We start from the raw sequence: 22,948 nt of genomic DNA, 5'->3' as shown, positions 1-22,948 counted from the left end.
CTCCCTGTGCTTCCTTGGGGAGAGGAATAGGAACGATTTTGAAATAGCCAGAGCACATTGCTCTTATTTTTCATTTTTTTTAAATTGAGGGATAATTGACATACATTATATTAGTTTCAGATACACAACATAATGATCTGATATTTGTATATATTGCAAAACAATCACCACAATAAATCTAGTTAACATCCATCAGCACACACAAGTGAGATCATGTGCTATTTGTCTTTCTCTATCTGATTTATTTCACTTAGTATAATGCCTTCACATTCCATCCATGTTGTCACAAATGACAAGCTTTCATTCTTTTTTATGGCTAAATAATTCTCCATTGCACATATGTACCACAGTTTCTTTATTCATTCATCTGCCAGTGAACACTTAAGTTGTTTCAATATCTTGGCTATTGTAAATAATGCTTCAGTGAACATGGGGCTGCATATATCTTTTCTATTTTGTTCTTCTTAACAAGGCCTACCCTCGGGAGAAACTAGTTAACCAGAGCCTAACTTTCTTGGGGGAAAGCAAATACCCAGCTCCAGCCTGCTCTAGCCATCTTGTCCCACCTAAGAGGGGGAAGAACCGGAGAAGCACCTGCACAGTTCACAGTCCAAAGGCACAGGCTCACTAAAAGTCTGAGCCCTCCTGATAGACTGTAGAACACTTCCCCTCCCCACTCCTCGCCACCACTTTACTAACGGCCTAATTATAGCACTTTCTGTCACCCCTACATCATGCCCAGATATCGAGACAAAATTACAAGGCATACCCAAAAAGTCAAACACAATTTGAAGACACAGAGTAGTCATTAGAACCAGACAGGGCAGGGATCTTGGAATTCTTAGACCATACATTTAAAACCACTATGATGAATCCTAGAGCTAAGGGCTCTAGTGGATAAAGTAGACACGGGCAGTGTAAGCAGACAGATGGAAATCCTAAGAGAGAAACAAAAGAAATGCTAGAGATCAGAGACAATGTAAGGGGCATGAAGAATGCCTTTGTGGGCTGATGAGTAGACCGGACAGTGCTGAGGAAAGGATTTCTAAGGTAGAGGATATATCAGTAGAATCCTTGAAAACTGAAAAGCGAAGAAAACAAAACCAAAGAATCATAAGGAAATAAATAATTATTGTTTTGAGTTTTTTGGAAAATAGTTAACTAAAACACAAGATGAGGGCCTCACAGACCTATTTAGGAAATAGAGGGACCTTGAGGAGATGATGTCCTGAAGCTCTCCATGCCACTAAGGCTCCTAAAGTTCTCCCTGAGAAGCTCAGGGACAGGCAACTAGGCAGGGCTCTAGAGCTTTCATTCATTCTCAAATTATAATGATAATATCCCAAATTTCCACAAATACCACCCTGGTAAACATGGAAATTCACCAAATGTACTTACTTTAACTGATACGCAATGCAAATCAGTAGGCTTGTCTCTTCCTTTGATGTTCAGACCTTGCTAGTTCCCCCACACTTTCCACATGTCCATCTGCTTAGGGGTCATCTCAAGGTGTCAACCTGCCTTGCCTATGCAGTGACCAACACAGCAATACACGCATGTAGGTACTTAATATCCCACAGAGGACAATGGGAGCAGAGACCACGATTTCTGGATTGGCTGGAATCAGTCAACACTAGCTAGGAAGCAACATTGGAAAAGGAAGTGTTACTCAAAAATTCCAACTAAGCACACAGCTGGTAAAGCTACATGAGTCAAGACATGGTGACTTTCTCTTCCTCTTGCTATTCAATACCTGTAAGCAATTGCAAAATATTGAACAGTCAGCAAGATGCTCCTATGGAATGCAAAGCTCTGGAGGAAATCTGCAAGCTCTATCCCTCCACATCCTGGCGGAATGAAACCCACTCTCCGCCCTTGCTATACAAGCCACTCAGAGAAAAGCTTTGGGTATTATGCAGGAGGTAGCATCTGTCCATTTGAATGAACCTGCTTGTAACTGTTAAAATCAACAGGAGCCTTAGCCACAGGATGTCATTTCTATTTTCATGAAAATAGACAGGCTTTGGGCAAATTCAAAGTACATGCTTAAAAATAATTTTGCAGCTTTCTATTAGCCGAGACACACTGGCAGCTAATCTATACTTTAGAGCCCCCATCAACGTGTGTCTGGAGAAGGGGCGGATTAATAATAGCTTACAGTTCTATAGTGCTTTTCATCCCGAAAGATCCCAAACAAGGGAAACAAACTGAGTCTTTTTCCCTTGTTTAAAAGAAAAACCCTAGTGAATTTCAAAGCAGTCCTAAACACTAGAACTAATTACAAAGAAATTCACTTTTTTTAAGTGTCAGGACATAATTATTATTTTTTAAAACTTAAATAGTATCCACATCGCTCCTGAGAACTCACAAAGAAATGCTACCATCACCATCTCAGAAAGCTATCATCTCTTTCAACAAAGACAACAGTTTCAATGCCAGGAGATTTAGAGACATTATGGGTGAAGAGATAAAAATAATAATAATTAACAATTGCACAGGAAGCTCCATCTGGAGCGTCTGATAACACAGGAGTACATGGATACAGATGGGAAAAGGTGGGTGGCACAGCGTAGAACTTGTCCTAATCTCATGGGCTTGGGACCCCAGACACACTCAGATTGGTACGGCTTGGTTCTTTCCATGCCCTGTGACTCCAGCGGAACTAGCCACGCCAGAGCCAGCACGTTTACCAGTGTCCAGGAAATCTGAGCTCCAGACCACAGTATTATTCTGTCCGGCATCATGACAAGGTCAATAGTGCCTTTACCAGTATTTGATAATTCTTGATTAATGCGGCTTTTTTTAAAAGATTTTATTTATTTATTTTAGAGAGGGGGAAGGGAGGGAGAGAGAAAAGTGGAAGAACATCAATTGGTTGTCTTTCACACACCCCCAACAGGGGAACTGGCCCACATCCCAGGCATGTGCTCTGACTGGGAATTGAACCCACAACCCTTCAGTTTGTGGGATGCCGCCCAACCCACTGAACCACACTAGTCAGGGTCAGTGTAGCTTTTCGCTCTCTAAAGTATAGATTCTTTCTTACTGACAACCCTAGTAATTTACATATCCTCCTACATAGTAATTCCAGGCATAGTGCTGCTTCTTTTGATCTTTCTGCCCTGATTGTCAGCTATAATTCTAATGAACCTGGAGAAGTCAGTGCTTGTCAAGATGAAAAGACATCCTAAACCCAGTTTAGCACAGACAATGGTTTGTATAAGTGTTTTTAAGTCATGCAGTTCCCAGCTTCCTCCCTGTAAGGACTAGTAGTTGTTCCTTGACCCCTGAGGACTGCTGAGCAAGGAGGACCTCTGCTGTTGAAAAAGATCTGGCATCTTTAGAGGGACTGAGAGTGCACTTCCCAAAAGGCAAAACTGGAAGGAGCCACTGCAAGGATACTTGAAGAAGAAACAGGATTTCTTTATTATCACTTTGTCTTCTTTCTACAGAGATGACAAACTAGCAGAGATGGACAGACACACCCGGGCCTGCCACCTGCCGTTGTTAGTGAACATGATCTTACAATGAATAAGACAGAAAAGTAAGTTACTGAGAAAAGTAAGTTTTCCCCAAACTTACCTTGTTTGGGGAAAAGAGTATATTGATCACCTTGTGACTCTTTGTAAAGCCATTCTTTCCCTTTTTCTCATAGTTTGTATACCACCTACATATTCGTCATAAGGACTATATTCTCATCCTGGGAGAGATGTGTAAAGGGGACAACTTCCTCCCGCTGTGTCACTGTCAAGAAAAGTCTGCCACTAGGACTGCCTTCACACACACCTCCCCTGACAGAGGGTTCTGTGAACTCCAAAGATATCTTCTGTTCACTAGATTTTTTTCCCAAAAGAAGGTATTGATTTCACAAATCTTCATAGAGACTCTATTAGTTGCATAGACTTGTACAAGTACTGTGGGGATACAAAAGTGTGAGAGAGAGGTTTTGACTTTGAGAAGCTGCAAAATAAGATATACAAGGTTTGTCCAGAAGGTATCCAGCCATATAATATGAAAAATAGAGACATTTCTTGAAGAAGATACAATAAACATTGTACACAGGATAATGATGCTTCAGTCCCTTTCAAAGTAGGTACATGGGGGCCTCACACAGTTCTCCCAGTTGCCATCTCATTGAATCTCATTGATGATCTGAAATCTCTTCCCTTTCAAACGTGATTTTAGTTTTGGGAAAAGCTAGAAGTCTGAGGGCACCAAATCTTGGCTGTAGGGGGCTGAGTCACCAGGGTGATTTGATGTTTCACCAAATCTCTGCATGAGACGTGATGCAGAGGAGACGTGTTGTTGTGATGAAGCTGCCAATCACCAGTTGCCCATAGCTGCAGCCTTCTGAATCATCTGAATAGTTTCTGTGGAGGAATGTTCAAGCTTAATGCAAACTTTGATGCATACTCATTGCTCTACTTGCTCAGTCATTTTGAATGCAATGGCCAATTAGTACACATGCTCACTCAACAGCATCTACCACCCTCACTGACTAGTACATGAAGTCATCATTATTCACACATGCGCATTCCAGTCTACTCTCCTTGGTTGCCAGGTTACATCGATGTCAGGCAAACCATTCTCGTTATATTAACAATGGCTGGACTTTTTCCGGACAGACCTTATATATGCATTAAAACAAATAACAAATAAAAGAAGTACCTTAAAGCATGCTATCACTTGGTGCTAAGGGTCTGTTAAAAATAATATGTACTATTTATTTAATAAAATTAGAGAACTCTGAAAACTGAGGAAGCCAAGGGAGTATTTGAAGAAAAGGACCTTAAAGACAGATAATATTTGAGTTAGCCAGAAAGAAAGAGGATATCCAAAAAAAAAGAAAGAAAGAAAGGGGATATCCCAAGATGGAAAATGCAATAGGATTTACTTGGATGGGAATATAAAGACTTATTTACGGGAGTAGGAATAACTCCAATTAGCTAAAGAGTTGGGGTCTTTGGGGCTCAAATTTTGAAGTTCTTAATGCCAAATTCAATGATACCCAAATATTTTGGATTGTGCATCTTATCAGTAAAGATTTTGAGCACCCTTCCCAACCTGTACCACAAATTGATATATAACTATGCATTTTTTTTTACTGATTTTAGAGAGAGAAAGAAAGAGAGAAACACTGATTTGTCATTCCACTTATTTAAGCATTCATTGGTTTGTTTCTTGAATGTGCTCTGACTGGGGATCGAACCCACACCCATGATGTATCAGGATGACATGCTAACCAACTGAGCTACTCAGCCATAGTATTCAATTTATATAACATATTTTTAAAGGATGAAATTAATAATATTAATTTCTTTGCATTTATGGTATAAAAATCTTTTTGTCATCTGTGGAAGAAATCAATCTTTTGAATAAGAACAATATGATTTAAGATACTTTTTGTTAAGCTTTGAACCACATGGTGACACAGCAATTCAGAAGGATGGCTCTACCACACGTAATTCATCTCATTTTTATAGTTGACTTTACTGGCTGGTATAGGTGACAAAAGATATGTGAATGGTATTTTCACTTTGAACTAAGAAAGGAATCTTAAAAGAATTTATCATGAAGTTCAGCAACATTCTATATTTTATTGTGTCAAACACCTTTAGACACCATTAAAATGTTTTTGTTTTCTGAAGATAGAGATAAACTTGCCACAAAGCTAATGAAGTTTAAGTTCAGGACCCCTCACCTGCATGAGCCTCTGCCCCAGAGGGTACCCACACGACCATACGTTCCTACGTGTAAAGGTTGCAGAGGTGAGATAAAGGGAAGCTATTTTGACCAAAATTAAGACAGCTGTTTCTTTCTACTCTCTCTTCTTTTATACTCCCTTCGTGTTAGATGAGGCACGTGTGGCTGCAAGCATTTTTGGAATCAAAAAAGGGAAAGTAGACTGGGGAGCACATTTAGCCCAGGTTTTGTGGGATATGCTTCTACGGTTCCCAGGCTCCTCTGTGTGGACTTTGGTTATCACCTGCCGTCCCAGTAAAAGATGCCTTCTGGGAATATACCTGCCTACCGTACTGACTCATGTGTGGTGGTGCCATCAAGGTGCAAAATGAGTGTGTCCTAAGGTGTGCAGGGTCAAAAATATGTGGAAGTGGAAAAGTAACAAGGTTTGAAATTATGGCACCAGATGCTTGTCTGTAAAAAATTCTTCCAGTAATTATATATGTCAGATTATAAGCAAAGAAGTTGATTCTCAATGGAAATTCTCTCCTGTCATATTACTCAATTTTAAACAAACCATACATTTTTTTAGCTTTATTATATTCACATGAAACAGAATTTATCATAGTTCCTGTTTGTAAGGCACAAACTTACAGCAATACTAGAGAGTAAGTCTGCGTGTGCAGTCCCGTATTTATGTATCCCAGCTCTCAGAGCACATCCTACCACAGCGCAGGGACCTTGTTCTGATGATATCTGGCCGTTCCAGGTAAAGTGGCATACAAAATTGCCACCAACGCAGCAAAACAAATAAAGAGCCTGCATTCTTATCACAGAACTCCTACACATGTTTACCAGTAAGTCAAAATATACAGCATAAGAATAACTTGATTATACATTATACAATTATATAGCTCACTACAACACAAAAGCAGTTTTTAAATGCACTTGAATTTGCTCTGATTAATTAGTATTCCTAGTTCAAAAAGCTTTTAAAATTAGTCTTGCATTATAAAATATGAACCTCCCCAAAATCTTACAGCTCAAATATAAACATTATAAGAAGTTTCTCAAAATTTGACTACAATACAAAAAATCAAAGTGGTGTTGTTAATAGCAAATTATTCTCAGTAATAAAAAAATTTTGATCAGTCATTCTAAAGTATGGATTATTTTTCTATTTTGTCTATAGAAAATGTACAAAGTAATTGTCATAAGGGGTGCTCAAAAAAGATGCAGCTAAAAAATGTAAGAAAAACGTATTAGCTTCCCTGGCAAAGATAGGCAGCATAGGTAAACACGGCTTATCTCCTTGCACAACCACATCAAAATTACAAATAAATTATAGAACAACCATCACTCAGAACTGGAAGAAATCAAGTTGAATGGAAGTCTGACAACCACGGAATTAAAGAAATCACATCCATCCAGACTGGTAGGATGCGTGGAGACGCATAATGATCTGGTCCCACATACACATGTGGTGGATAAAAATTTGGGAGGGATATCTGGGCAGTGAGGATTCCCAGCCCCATACCAGGCCCTCCAGCCCAGGGTACCAGTGCCAGGAAGATAAGTGCCCATAACTTCTGGCTGTAAAAACCAGCAGGGATTGAGTCAGTGCAAGAAAATTCTGGAGTCCCAAGCAGTTCTTCTTAAAGAACCTACACACAGACTTACTCAGACTCACTCCCTGTGAATTCCAGCACTGGAGTAGCAGCTTGAAAAATACCAGTGCCATACAGAGAGGAACTGATGTGACTGGCATCAAGGTGAGAGCTGCGGGACAGCTTTCTCCCAGACAAAAAGAGAGAGCCACAGAGCTGGGAGGCAGATGCCATATCTGAGACGTCATCAACCTGGCTAACAGTTTGCCTCACCCTGGAGGTCCCCTGAGGCTCTGTCCCGCCCAACTTACAGCTGTTAACAGTAGCTTTTCCATATGAATGGCTGGTCTTGGCTCAAGCTTCAAACTTCCTAAATCCTTTCAAACAAGCAACAGCTGGCCTCAATGAACCCACAGCTCCCTTACATGTTGCTAAGTGGCCCCAGGCATGGCAGCAGCGGCAACCAGCCTAGATTCACAGCTTGGCTTCACCTGGGAATCTCCAAGCCCAGAACAAGTAGAAGACATCTCAGATTTCTCTATAGCTTAATCAAGGTGGCCCTAGAAAAAACACAAATGGGGGCTGACCTTGGCCTGCACCACTCAAAAAAACTCAGGGCCTGTGCACCCAGTGAATAGCTACAGACCACTGTCAGAGCATCACCACCCTGTCCCTGCAAAGCTGATCCTCCACGGAGGGCAGAGATTGGTGGTCAGTTGTCACAGCCAATCCTTGCTACTGACTGGCCTGGGTAAATCTCTCCCATTGACCTGCCAACAGCAACCAAGGCTCAAGTACAAGAGGAAGGTGTACTCAGCCCACACAAAGGGTGCGCCTCAGGTACCCAGCTTTAGTGTAGAGGAGGCTGTGCCACTGGACCCTACAGGACATCTACTACATTAGCCCACACTACCAAGACAGGGAGTCATAGCACCTCTACCTAATACATAGAAACAAACATAGGGAGACTGCCAAAATGAAGAGACAAAGAAACATGGCCCAACTGAAAAAACAGATCAAAACTCCAGAAAAAGACCTAAACAAAATGGAGATAAGCAATCTATCAGATGCAGAGCTCAAAACACTGGCTATAAGGATGCTCAAGGAACTTAGCACCTCAACAGCATAAAAAAGATGCAGTCAGAAATGAAAGATACACAATTGAAACAAAGAACAATTTATAACAGTAAATTGTAGAAACAACAGTAGAGAGGCTGAAGTCGAGAATCCAATCAATGACGTGTGATTTGAACACAAGGAAGCAAAAAACAACCAATCAGAATAAGAAGAAAAAAGAATCCAAAATATAAGGATAGTATAAGCAGGCTCTGGGACAACTTCAAGAGGTCCAACATTTGCATCATAGGAGTGCCAGAAGGAGAAGAGAAAGAGCAAGAAATTGGAAATCTATTTGAAAAAATAATGAAAGAAAACTTCCCTAATTTGATGAAGGAAATAGACATGCAAGTCCAGGGAGCACAGAACATCCCACACAAGATGGATGCAAAGAGGCCCTCTCCAAGACACAACATAATTAAAATGCCAAAGGTTATAGATAAAGAAAGAATCTTAAAAGCAGCAAAAGAAAATAAGTTACTTACCTACAAAGAAGTCCCCATAAGACTGTCAGCTGATTTCTCAAAAGAAACTTTGCAGGCTAGAAGGGATTGGCAAGAAACATTCAGTCATGAAAAGCAGGGACCTGCAGCCAAGATTGCCCTGCCCAGCAAAGCTATCATTTAGAATCGAAGGGCAGATAAAGAGCTTCTCAGACAAGAAAAAACTAAAGGAGTTCACCAACACCAAACCATTATTATATGAAATGTTAAAGGGACTTATTAAGAAAAGATCAGAACTATGAACATTAAAATGGCAAAAAATACATACCTGTCAACAATTGAATCTGGAAAACAAACTTAGCAAACAAGAACAGAGACACAATCATGGATACGGAGAGGGTTTTGATGGTTGCCAGATGGGAGGGAGGTGTAGGGGAATGGGTGAAGAGGGGAGGGAATTAATAAGTACAAATAGTTGGTTACAGAATAGCCATGGGAATGTAAAGTACAGTATAGGAAAGGGAGTAGCAAAAGAATTTATACACATGACCCATGGACATGAGCAGTGGTGAAGGGATTGCCCGAGGGAGTCGGGGTGCTGGGTGGAGGGGGAAAAGGGAGGAAAATTGGGACAACTATCATAGAAAAATCAATAAAATATAATAGTAAAAAACAAAAATAAAAAGTTCTTATAAAGGCATGTCAGCCATTCATTTATAAAACCATTATGTTATGTTTGTGGGCTTTGTGTTGTTTGTGGTATTTCCTACTTTTTAAATGAATTATCTGTTGTGATTTCTTTTCTCATTCTAACCAAATGTTCCCTTTCATATTTGATTTTGTATTTGTAGTTTTGTATTTTTTCTTTTATAGAAAACTAACTCAAGTTCAAGCTCCACAAAATCCAAGTATGTCCTGTTTAGGTTCTCAGTTTACATTATCTTGCTAATTTAATGGCTTTAACTAAAATCTCAAGCACAATATACACTTAAGTAAGATACAGTAATAAATATAAAGACATGAATTCCTATTTCAAATGGTCTTTTCAGTAATTTTAAATCATTTTTACCAAATTCTTGTCAGAGCTGATTACTTGCAATGTCATTATTGCATAACATGTCTTACAAAGTGTTTACACTAAGAATAGAAGTACTGGTTGGCCCTGGTGTTGTTCTCTTACACTCGCAGTGACTCTTCTCTCCAATCTGTGATTTCTTTCCTGAAATGTATTTAAGCCACTTGCCCATTCATGTAAGTATAAATCAATAAATCCATAACAATGCACCTAAATAGAAAAATATCACATATACTGGAAGCTAACCCCCAAAATGAGGGTATCACTGATAACCTGCAAGTACTTTGAAACTTCAGCGATGACTTCAAGATAACTCAGACACCATGAGTAACATGGTCACCAGACACACATCTGAAACTCAGTTCCTGTGTCCATCTGTACAGGGGAGGGCAGAAGTAGGTTTACAGTTGTGTACACAAAACAACTTATTCTTGTAATATTATTACTACTTATTAATTACTGTATTATCTATTTGTATTATGTAAACCTGCCTTTGCCTACCCCATATATAAAATATTAGCAAAGTTTAACTTTTCTTTTTACTTAAAAATATGTATAGTTTTTTATATTGTATAGAAATAGGAATTTTAAAATTCTGCTATCTTCTTCTGCATTCCCATGGATTTTCTTTCACATCTCCTGGATATACCTACCTCAATTTGGAGATCTGTGGTCTAGTTACTTAATATGATTTATCTTAGGGGGAAAAAAAGAAACCACCGAGGATTTTTGAGCACAGGAGAGACATTAAAGCCATATTTTTGGAGAATGAAGTCAACAATGCTATTCAAAATGGACTGAATGCTAGAGTTTGGAAGTAAAAAGAGGAGTTAGTAGGTCAGTGCAATAGTCCAAAAATGAGGTGATATGAATGAGAATTAGTAGTGTGGAAATGAGAACGAAAAAGAAGAAACAAAAGCCACTGAGCTGATCAAAGGAGAATGAAGAGAATTTAAATGCACCCATTTGCCAGACAGGTTTTGAAGGTGTGGGTGGGTTTAGGGCATTTGAATAACTGGTATGTGTCCTATGGTTACATCAGATATCAAAGTGCTGGACCGTCTATGTGTCCTTGGGAAAGCAGAGTGTTAACATGTTGCCGCCACACAGATAAACACACTAGAGAAATGAAAGCAGTGTGCATAAACATATGGGATTCAGCTGTCTCATTGAAATCCCAGTGAGCCAACAATGGCCTAAATTGTAAGAGTTCAGTGACTGCCAGAGGAAAGCAGCAAATTAGACATTCTAAGTGGAAATATCTCAAATTTGTCCCAATTGGCAATTTCAATGAAGAATTAGCAAATTTCTAAACACCAGCTAAAACGAGCTCAGTCAGAAATTTCTGAAGGCTATATCATATTTTAGATTCTTAGAATAATTTGATGCAAATGAGTCTCAAAATAGTGAATGAGACTGTTTTCCTTGTGGACAGACCAGAGCAGTGAACTAGACAGACCAGACAAGAACACCACCACCTCACACTATTTCTGGGCATCTATATAATTAAGCCATTTCTTCCCTTTAGTTACTTTATTTCTGTTAACTTTTTACAAATAACTGAAAGGTTTCTGATTAAAGCTTTCTCCTGTCGTAACATCAGTGAGCTTCCCATCCTTCTCCCCGTAATCATAGTTAAATAATTTAGTGATTATATAAAAATCTTCAGGAAAACTTTTATTTTTATTTAATATCTTTAATCATTGTATTTTTGTTTAATGCTATAGGAAGTGAAGATTTATCTGTTTTATACCATTTCCAACCTAGTTTTCCCCAATCCACCCAACAGCACTATATCTGGCCATATGTTAGAACCTACTTGTGCCAGATTGCAAGAGCCGATTGTTTTAGAGATTTTGCAAGCCAATTGTTAAACATAGCCATTATTAAAAATTAAATTACACAAACAAATAAGTTACATAAAAACAAATATAATAAACTCTCAAAACTTACACTTCCTAATTATGTTACTACCTTTTACTGTTATCCATGTCATTGAGGTTACTTATATTTTCATTACAGGAATGTATTTATACTTAAAACACTTTTACAAACACCCACAGTGTACCTTCAAAAAATTCTTCCTCACTTTAACCCAGGTAATAAAATCAGCTTTCCTATAATGAAGACAAGCTGGTGTCTATCTTATGATCTCTAACTTTTTTTTAAATTGAAGTAAAGAACTATTTATTGTGAGTTAGAGGAGAGATGCACAGAAAACGGTTACAAAATTCTCCGGTTTTAAACCTCGTGTGTGTGTGTGTGTGTGTGTGTGTGTGTGTTGACCCATTCTGTGTTAAATGTAGGACATTATGAGGCAAGTATATTATTTGAAACAGAAAATTAGTTTAACAATAACAAAAGTAATCAAAAACAATCTCCAATGGAGTCTCAAATGCTGACAAACCATCTAAACTGGGGAGTACATTTTACTTACCTGAATATTCGTGACTTAATCTGCATATGAAAAGGGGCTTTTATGGTCTATTAACAGAGTTAAATACTTTTAAAATGGAAAGTTATTATCCATGATGAAAAAATAATATTCATCCATATCTTTAAAAATATCTCAGAGAATTTTAATTATCAGAAACAAACTGCTAAATAATAACTTCTAGGAGTTTGCTAACCTTATATAACAGCACTTTATTTTCTGTAAATATAAAGTTTACTGAATTTTCATTTGCTTGAAAAAACTTTTGTATTAATAAAACAATTTCTGGTAATAAAAAAATATGGCTGGTAAGAGAAAGCTTACTGTCCTCAAGTCCCCCCATTTTGAGAAAAAAAAAATGTAGTAGAAGATCGGAAGTAGACTAATTGTTTACAGTATAGAAACATGAAGTAGAATTCTGCATCAATAAATTTCAAGCCATCAGACTGGTTTCCAGTATGTCTCACTGTTCTTACTCTACCTCTAGCCTACTGACTGAGATCAGCCTTTTTACATATTGGTGTTTTTAAAAATTATTATTATTATTGAACACATGGATTTATTCTGCTAATAAAATATGCCTATTCGTTACTTTGTTTATAGAAAGATATCACCCATAAAAGGAAAAGACAAAAAAAGAAAACCCACTTCTAAAAGCTAATTGGACGTGCATTTTTAATTATATACTGAAACATTTAGCAGGCTTACTTTTTCAGGAGTAGAATGTCTCTTTGGATGCCAATCCAACAGTTTCCCTTCTGTACAAAGTGTGCCTGTCGGCCACCGAGCCAATGCACATCACTCCATAATTTAGGAGACATTGTTACTATACTGGAGTCCTCTGTGGAACCCAGTGGCTCTCTATTAATGCACAAGTTCACTGAAATTAAGGTTAGAAAAGGAATAGAGTCCAGTTGAAAATATAAAGGGCAGCAGGGCAGAACCTAATTTAATTATCAGGGCTGGAATTATTCCAGGACCCTGCCTGCCATAAGAAAAGTATCCTGGGATCTTTAATGACCACCAGTGGTCAGGATTCCAGGTTTACAGATCATTCAATTAATTGCGAAACACATCATTTGCAGTACCATTAAGTGACAGGGCTGGGGAATCCGCTCTGCTAATTAAGAACTTAGAGCTTTCTGTTAGTTTCCCAGAGGACTTTTCAGGCTATGTGGCTGTTTGTACATGTCCATGTAAACATACATTTAACAAGAGATGCTTCTATCATGGTCTGTGAACAAGAGAGACTTCAGTCCTTTCTGCTCCACTCAGTTAGGGTTGAACGATCTCTACAGCACAAGTCAGGTGAGGGTTGAAAAAGATTGGGCTCTTGGGCAGTGTCGAGCCCCCCACTCCATCCATTCACTATGGTCAGGTAGAGGATGTACAAATTGCCTTACACAGTCCCACATGCCCTGTGGAGGAATCCACCCTCGCTCTTTACAGCAGGTCTTATTTCAGGACCTCAATATACTCTTCGGGATGAAACGGGGGCAAGGGGGATTCTCATGTTTTCATATTCTTACAATAAAATGTGACTATTCCTCATTTCCCATTCTTTGAAGGAAGCATAATGATACCCGCCATCTCAAAAATAAGTGAAGTCTGAGGAATGACCATCAAATATTTTTTCCAAAGTGAAAAATAGGAAAGCTTCTTCAAAGAGCCTCGCCTAGTGGTTCCCAGACATCACTCCATTGACCAATTGCATTTGAAGCACTTCTGAAGTTTATTAAAACTCAAGATTCCCAGGTTCCACTCCACAGCTACTGATTCAGAATGACCAGTGTTGGGAACCAGGTATCTGAATTTTCAACAAGCCTGTGAGATCAGCCTGTTTTTGAAAAACCACTGGACTCTGACTTCCTTTGGAGGCGAAATAATGAAGACCCATTGTGTGATTTTTGAAAAGAAAACTTTGCCCACATATTACACACAGTGCACACAATTTCTTTCTACCTTTTGAAGGCTTGTTTTCTCTCTTTCATGCCCCTTGCATTGCTTCTATTTTAGATCCTATTATCTCAGTTATCAAGCTTATTTTTTTTTCTTGCCAGGAAGCATTGTATAGAATTACTTTGGGATCTTATTAAAATTGATGCTAATTAACCTGACCATATTTATTTTCACACTCAGATAATATGAGTAATCCATGAGAGACATTGAACTTTAGACACAAGGGAAGTTAAAATGCCTATGACGCAAATAGAGGCATTAGAAAAAGATTATTGGACAATTTAAAACTAACCAAATGCTACTTTTCCCTGTTACTGTAACCGATGTTCCAACATAAGCATCTGTTTTTAATTAGTGGCAAAGGAGCTGTTTGAAGACATTGCAGAAGTCTGGTGCCACGGCAGCAGGAGTGCATGAAGATAGCCAAAAACTTCCAGTGCAATTGAGATTTTATTCATCTGCAAAGTGAGAGGGTGGTGCTGCAGGGGCTCTGAACTGCCTTTGACGCTAACCTGCCAGCGGTCCCCGAATGACTGTAATCCTTGAACCAATCCTTAGAAATTTAGCAAGAACATGAACGTGTAACATCAGCAAAGTCACCTGTTACTATTAGACCTTGAAGAAAGAGTTAGGTGGCTTTAATAAAGGAATCCAGGAGATATTGCTAGGCCAAATAGAGTAACCAGTAGTCCAGGCTTACTCAGCACTATAGGGTTTTCCAGGACACCGGACTTGCAGTGCTAAAACCCGTATGGTCCCAGCCAAAGCACAATTATTGGTCATCCTAATGCAAGAGTCTGAGTTCATGAGGTACAAAGGGAAATTTCCTACCTTGTAAATATAATTAAGTTTTTGACATACTGAGGGTTGAAGCTGGAGCTCTTTAGATCTTGGACAGGTGTCTGGGATAGGACGAGTAACTCAATCGCCTGAGGAATCCCAACCATGATGAGAACAAAAAATAGCATCTGAGCATGAAAGCACCTAAGGTAAGACCTAAACAAAAAGCAACGAGAGCACTTGAGAAGGAATATAGGTAAACATCTTAATTAGAGAGGGATCTGGGGATTGTATTGTAAATAGCACCTAATTTACACAAAGCACTTCAAACTAAAGACCCCATAAGGAAACAAATTATTTTAAATGAATCTGGTGCCTCCAAATAGTTAACAAAATGTACAAACAGAATAGCAATTGATTCCTCTCAGAGGTAAACATGGACCTGCTTAGCAATCATACCTATTTACCTGGCTCCCCCGCTTATATTTCTGACCCTCAGTTATGCCTGCCCCAGGCATTTAGACAAGAACATGGGTCCATCCAGAGAATGTTAAAGATGAATTCAAACAAAAGAGAGAGAGACAGAGAGACAGAGAGACAAGGGGGGGGAGAGAGAATGAAAGAAGAAAGGAAGAAAGAGAGAGAGAGAGAGAGAAAGAAAAAGAAAGAAAGAAAGAAAGAAAGAAAGAAAGAAAGAAAGAAAGAAAGAAAGAAAGAAAGAAAGAAAAAAGAAAAACAAAGAAAAAGAAAAAAGTAAAGATGAATTCATAAAATTAAGGAATTATTTCATTTCACCTTAAAGTTATTATGAAAGGCCCTGACCTGTATGACTTGGTTGGGCCTTGTCTGCAAAGCGAAAGGTCACAGGTTTGATTCCTGATGGGGGCACGTGCCTGGGTTGTGGCTTTGGTCCCTGGGTGGGGTGCACACAAGAGGTAACCAATAGATGTTTCTCTTTCACATCGATGTTTCTCTCCCTCTCTTCTTCCCACCCTTCTCCTCCCTCTAAAAATAAATAAAACCTTTTTTAAAAAGTTATTATGAAAGATACTATGAATTTAAATATGCATATTTGAGGAGAGAGGGTCCTGGAAAAGGGGTGTAGTAGGGGGCACCAGGAATCTGTTTTCCCACCCAGGTAATAACTGTACTGGCGGAATCTTTCTGCTGCAGTTTTGGAATTCTGAAATCTCCTGAAGGCTTGCAACTTTCAAGGAAAGGTTTGGACAGTCGATTGTGGTTCATTTCAATCCATGTCAGCTCTTAGCATAGAAAATGAGAGACAAACTGTAAGGCATATAGAAAACAAATAGCAAAATGACAGAAGTCCCTCCTTGTCCATAATTACTTTAAATGTAAGTGGATTAAATTCTCCAATCAAAAGACAGAGATTGGCAGAATGGGAAAAAATGATCCAATTATATGCATGCTATCTACAAGAGACTCACTTTAGATCCAAAGACAACTAACAGGTTGAAAGTGAAAGGACAGAGAAAGTTATTCCCTGCAAATAGTAACTAAAAACAGACCAGGAGTGGCTATACTAACATAAGACAAAATAAATTTCCAATCAAAAAAGTTTTTAAATTAATATAGAATTTCCGTTTTGCAGCATGAAAAGAGTTCTGGACACGGATGATGGCTTCACTGAACAGTACATTTAAAAAGAGCCAAGGTGGTCATTTTTAGGCTATATGTATTCTACCACAGTAAAAATGTTTTCAGAAAAAAATGTATGTTTGTGTTTATATAACCTCCTAATTCAGACAGGACTCAGCATTTTAGGAGGTGATGATTATGTCTGTAGAGACAATTATATAACCTCCATTTTGATTTATAAAACAAGGTAGAGAAAAAAATTCTATAACGAGAGCTTGTCCCTAAATGCAAGCGACTCATTTCAACCCATTTCCTGACTGACTTCTCAGCCACAAGTAACACAGTTTATCGCCTCCTGTCTCTATATGCGCAAAATAACAAACTTCTACATCGGAAAGATTTGCGGATCTAATAGTGCAGCACTGTCCTGAGCCCTATTGCAGCCCGAGGCAAAGGGAAAATGCAATAATTCTGATCTTGTTTCTATTTAAAAGTTTGATCTTTTTCATTAACTCAGATATTTTTAAATATTGCACTAAAATATTATTTATCTTAATTACTGGGGTTTTGGCACCCCTTCAATTCTGAATCCTGAAGTTAGTCCAAACACTGGAAGGACTCTCTTCCTGTCCCTTCTGTGACAAACCACAGATGACGACTTTCTCTGCTCGCTTTCGGCCCTCTCCCTCTCAGTCTTCTCTGCACCTCTTCCTCTGTCAACTAAATGTCAATGTCTTTCAAGTTTGTTTTTTAAAGTTTTCTCTCCTTTCTCTACCTACATATCCAAGTTATCTCAGTTAATTCTATATTCTCTTGATCCTCAAACTGTTTCCTCTTCACTTTACCTTCCAGCCACATTAGCACCCACACTATATGGATAACTTAATCTTAATCTAACCCCAATTTTCTGCCTCTGTGGGTCAGTCAGTTCCTGTTCCCATGATGTATTTCTGGAGACCAACTTCCCACTTCCAATGAAGTATTTCCTCCTGCCAAAATTTAAATTTCTGTACTCACCCAAACGCTCTCCCCACCCTCCTCAGGACTGCTCACACCCTGGGATGGAGGGAGGGTGAGATAGCAGCAGTAACCCTCCAGGCCCTCCATTTCCTTCCTCCCTCTACACTCCAGTTGCTCCACTACGCCAAAATATCTCAATTTCACAACTTCAAACACACTGTTCTTTCTATTTGGCATGTTTTCTTACTTTTACTAACAAACTCCTACTTATCCTTCAGGTCTCAGCCTGCAGATCCCATCCACATAGACCATATCTGACCTCTAGATTATATTAGGTTCCCCTATTGCGTGCACTTGTAGGACTCTGTGCTTTCTCTTTCATATCCCTCGTTATGTATTATTATAACTACTGTTCCATTTCCTACTTTCCCCACTAGACCACAAGCTCCATGAAGACACAAGCCATGTTCATCTTGTTGACAATTATACAGCCGGGTCTAACACAGTACTCAGGACGCACCAGCCACTCAGTAAGTAATCATGAAAGGGAACAAGGGCAGTCAGTGAGAATCAAACACCATCCAAAGAGAACCTGTGCAATCAATGAGCAATTGAGCAAATGAGCAAAAGACAGCAAATGCAAAGATCACAAAGTCCAGCCACTATTAGAAGCCAGATAAATAGAAAGTCCACTTTTTTCTAACCCTGAACCTTTCTTTTTTGCTAAATAACCAGGACTCCTTGCCCTCATGCTGTCTGTATAATAGGCAGAGCATAGTCTATTTATTGGCTTGGCTGAGCGGGGGCCACTGAAATCTTGGCAGACCTCCACAGGGCCACCTGGCCTCTAGCATCCCTCCTGAAACTCATTTCTTCTCTCCTGTGATCAAATGCTCTGCCCATTGATCTGTTCCTAGATGTAGGGTTTTGCTTGTTGCTTGCTGGCTATTGCACCTCACCAGAGTATGGCTTCACATAGGTAGGAAGCTGTAAGGAGGAGAGTCGAGTTTGCCAGATCCCAAAAGCTCACCCTGACGTTGGAAATCCCTACTTAATATTGTTAGCTTATGCTAATATAAAAGATTATGCTGATCAAACATGATGCTCATATTATACAAAGTGTTTGAAACCAACACTCAAGGTTTTACTGGACAGTAATTTGAAACAAGTCTGATTCCACAGCTTAAAAAAAATTAATTGCCAAACTTTAGCCTAAATTGTGAGGCACCTATAGAACAAAGGCCAACAAATTCAAGTTGGAAAATGGGATCCTTGGTTTGGGGGGACTTCACTGAAGCTGCAGGGGAAGGAAGAGACTCTTCTTGTCCTGGGAGAATGAAGACTGTCACGTGAGATGGATATGTGCAGAAAAATTCCACTTCTTGGAGTCCCCAAAAATTCCACTTTTTGGGGTCCCCAAAAAGTGCAAAACAGCTCATCGAAAAAAAAAAAACAGAGTGTGGTGATGGGAGAGAAAAGGAGGAGTAGGAGGTGGGTAGACGTGGGCAAAGGGGAGGATGGGGACATCTGTGATAGTGTCAACAATAAAAATAAAGAAAAAATATTTTTCAGAACAGAAAATAGAGAACTTCATTAACCTCACTGTGTGTGGTTAATACTCCCTATTAGCATGTGCGGATTTGTCAGAAAACACTCCTAGAGCTTCCCCTGAACATTTATCCTTAATGTACTGAGAGCATAGACTCACAGAACTAAGAAATTAGCATAATCTATAAAAATAGTGCAGCCTAAAATATTTTAAAGTGGTAGAGCGGAATGTAAATCTTGAAAGCCTTTTTTTCTGTATCACAGTAAGCATGAGATTGAGCCCCATTTAAAAACATGATGCCAAAAATAGACACACACTGCTTAGTTTTAGAGAAGCATCTTGTACATGTCACTCCACACTGCAGAGGCTCTTTACAATGAGTGTAAGTACTTTTCCCATTGATTTCTCCCTGGGATTTCTCCCTTGGAACACCAGCACACGGGCCAAGGGTGCTTAGATGCAGACAGCAGGAGACACCCTGATAACACAAGACGTGATACTCTGACTACCTCCCTAACTGCAAGGCCTAACACTCCCTTGCAGAGAGTATAACAGGGGGCAGCCAAGTGGGTGGGCCCAAATAGGGATTTGTAATGGGGTCCAGAACTCAGGGTGTTCAGGGAATATTAGAGAAAAATATATATAGGATGTCGTCACCCCCACCAGTCTGAGCTGGGGGAAGGGACACATGGAGCAGGGCCATTCAGAGCTGTTTTGTATAGCAACAGCTGTGCAGTGAACCTCTGGCATGGTCGTTTAACATATCTATAATCTTTAACTGGTTTCATAGATATGTTAAATAGCTGTGGCCATGCTTTGAGCCAGGGGGATGGGAGTCACTTCCACCCAAGATGTAACTGGGAAGCAACTCCCCCTGGTTACAGTGCCTGTGTGAGAGCTTGGAGATGATTGGCTCCATGCCATGGGGCCACTGCCTGTCCAGACTTACTATGGCAGCCCAGTAAAGCTGGAAGAATACGGGAATGCTGGTGGGTGTAACTGATTGTAGGAAGAGTCAGAAATGGGCTGCAGAGGAAGATTGGCTCGGGGATTTAAATCCAGGCAGGGCAGCCATACCAGGGAGGACCACACAGCTTTGGCGGAGTAGGTTGGGATCACGTGGCTTGGGCAAAAGTTAGGACCACGTGGTTTTGGGGTGCTCCCTTTTGCCACATGGCTTAGGCAGCAAGAGAGACTTTGCCTGGAAGGAAAGGGGAGAAAGGATTCTTGCTGGTGGGCTATGAGAAGGTACCACATGGCTTTGGATTAACTGGAGATTGTGGTGGTGACACAGCGGATGGTGCCAGGAGCCTGAATCACAGACTTCTACTTCTTTTTCTGAGATACGGTACCCCGGACTGGGCAAAGGGGAAAAGGAAGGACTGTGTGTGCTTGTGGGTATTCTAAAGAACTTTAGTATTTTAATGAAGACATCAAGTCATTACTCTAAGTCTGTATAATTTTTAAATAAATAATTCCTTTTCACCAGTCTCTGGCATTGAGAGATGTCTTTCCTCTGGTGGCAGGCAAGGCAAACCTAGTAGGTGGGGGGGACCCCCAGAGAAAAAGGGGGGGTCCTTTTGGTAATAGTATATTGTCCCCCCCCCCCAACCCCGGGTCTGCTCCATAACAGGAGGCCGCTCTACTTTACTTCCGTGTGTCCCACTCTTGGCTCTTTTTGCAATGCCATACCCTCATGCTTCCTTCCAATTAGAAATTTGAATGGAAATCTGTGTACCAAAAGGTATGATAAGGGACACATTTTAGATCTTTTCCCTGCAGAGGACAGAGTTCCAACCCCTGAGGGGTTTTTTTTTTTTTTTTTTTTAACAGTCTGGCTGACTTCTGGTGCCAACACCAACCGCTGGTTAAATCATCTAATCAGCCAGGATGAGGCCTTTTGTTCTCCTGCTTTTATGACTTCATTTTTTTGAACATTTAGAGTTGCCAACAATTCCAAATGGTGTCACGGCACTTCTCTTCAATTTGTTTCCATGTGAAGATAAAAAACTATTTTGTCTAGACCAAATTATAATGGGATACGTAAATGACCCACCATTATAAAACCTACAAAGAGCTAGCTCCCTACAACGGTTTGAAAAGGAAATTTTTTACTACCAAACCACAAAAGGGAAAAATACTCTCATTACCATAGTCATCATCAACAATAGCAATGGTTTACCGAGTCCCCGTCAGTACCACAGGAGGAACTCTGGGAGTTGAAATTAGTGAAGCGAGACCTATGCAGTTTATCAATTCAGAACAAGGTCAGACATTTGCTTACAGAAACAAATAAGCTTTTCTGTTTCTAACATTTATGATGTAAATTTTTTTTAAATAAAGACAGGGAAAAGATTAAAATGCAAAGCCGTTTCTTCCCCACACGTGACTTTTTGACTTACAGTAGGTCAAGCATCGGTGCTCAGATATACAGCCAGGGGAGCTTGGGAAACACGTGTTGACATCTGGAAGAAGAAAAAGAACAATTACTTGATGAATCTCAAACAATATAAAACATTTTATTGAGAGTATGATACTTCATGATAGCTAAATCCATATAGGAATCTCTTCATTTCTTCTCTTCTTGCCCCCTTTCAGGATCTATTCTTGGCATACTGTTCTTGGATTTCTGCACTCTTACTGCTGAGGTAATATGATATAAAAATTTTTACTAACTGACAAAATAATAAAAATCGGATTTCTTAGAAAATATGTAGGAAATTTGTCTTAACTAATCTCTGTAAGAACTCATATAAGGCTGTCTACTCCTAACCTCTTCATGGGATTTGAAATATGTAAATACAAATATTCATTTTAAAATGCTTGTCAAAATGCAAAAGTCCCTATAAGAAAATGTAGGGGGAAAAGATTCCTATTGAAATGTTAAAAAATATATAAATTTATTGAAATCCATCAACCATAAGGATTTGAATTCCCTAAAGAAAACTTTTACTTAAATTCGTCTCAGTATAGAAGTTATGGCCATTATTATCCTCATTTAACAGACTGCTGGTTCCCATTTATATGTTTGTGTTACCTTGGATCACTTAATGAAAATCATCTTTATATTTCCTCACTGAGTAGTTCTACATGTAGCCCATATGTAGCACTTAAGGATTTGTACAAATAATTGTACAAAGCATGAACAAATTCATGTACCTTAGATGTATCTACAGACATCATGATATTTGGGAAAGTCTTGGCATAAAGCATGCAGTTTCGGAAAACAGGTACAAAACTAGTATCAGGAGCCTAGTCCTGGCAGAGATATGCAGTATTTCCCAAAGCTCATATCTCCTTACTTGCTATCCCGGTGAGAGAAACGAGAACTTCAGAATGCCCGCAGAATAAGAGAGCAAGAACTCAGACTGACTGTGAGAGGGCCAGGACCCACTGCTGGCTACTTAGGGCTTGACTGACACACCCCCTCAGTTCATCTTCAGGATTAGTGCATCGCTGTTTAAAATATTTCCACAATGAGCAGCCATCTGTGTGAAATTGCCTTGGGTTCTCCGCCCCAGTTTGGCACCACTTCCTTCTGTGTCTCTGGCTAGAAGCATCACAGACACTGTTTTGTCTTAGTAGAGCCATTTGAAAGAGCAAATCTCTGAGTAACCCTTACTAATTACTTGAGAACTGGAAAGAAAAAGCCACTCTGAAAAGGTTCCCATTCTACCTTTAGCCTTAACATTTTTGCCTACAAGCAGTAATACAACATAGGTTTTTATGAGAATGGAAATGAAG

At 39.4% G+C, this 22,948-nt stretch overlaps 1 protein-coding gene across 1 annotated transcript in view; it reads right to left on the bottom strand.

Annotated features, from left to right (window-relative positions):
- Nucleotides 1-21,626, bottom strand: part of SLC4A4 (solute carrier family 4 member 4) — a 385,416-nt gene extending 363,790 nt beyond the window's left edge. Inside the window, exon 1 of the mRNA XM_071221288.1 lies at nt 21,607-21,626. Coding sequence (XP_071077389.1) covers nt 21,607-21,620 — 14 coding nt within the window. The 5' untranslated portion in view covers nt 21,621-21,626. The remainder of the gene's footprint in view (nt 1-21,606) is intronic.
- Between the last annotated feature and the right edge of the window lie 1,322 nt (nt 21,627-22,948).

The sequence above is a fragment of the Desmodus rotundus genome, chromosome 4, assembly GCF_022682495.2.
Source record: "Desmodus rotundus isolate HL8 chromosome 4, HLdesRot8A.1, whole genome shotgun sequence".
In the NCBI taxonomy this organism is placed as follows: Eukaryota; Metazoa; Chordata; class Mammalia; order Chiroptera; family Phyllostomidae; genus Desmodus; species Desmodus rotundus.
Note: the sequence above shows the minus strand (reverse complement) of the source record. Positions and strands in the feature narration are given on the sequence as shown.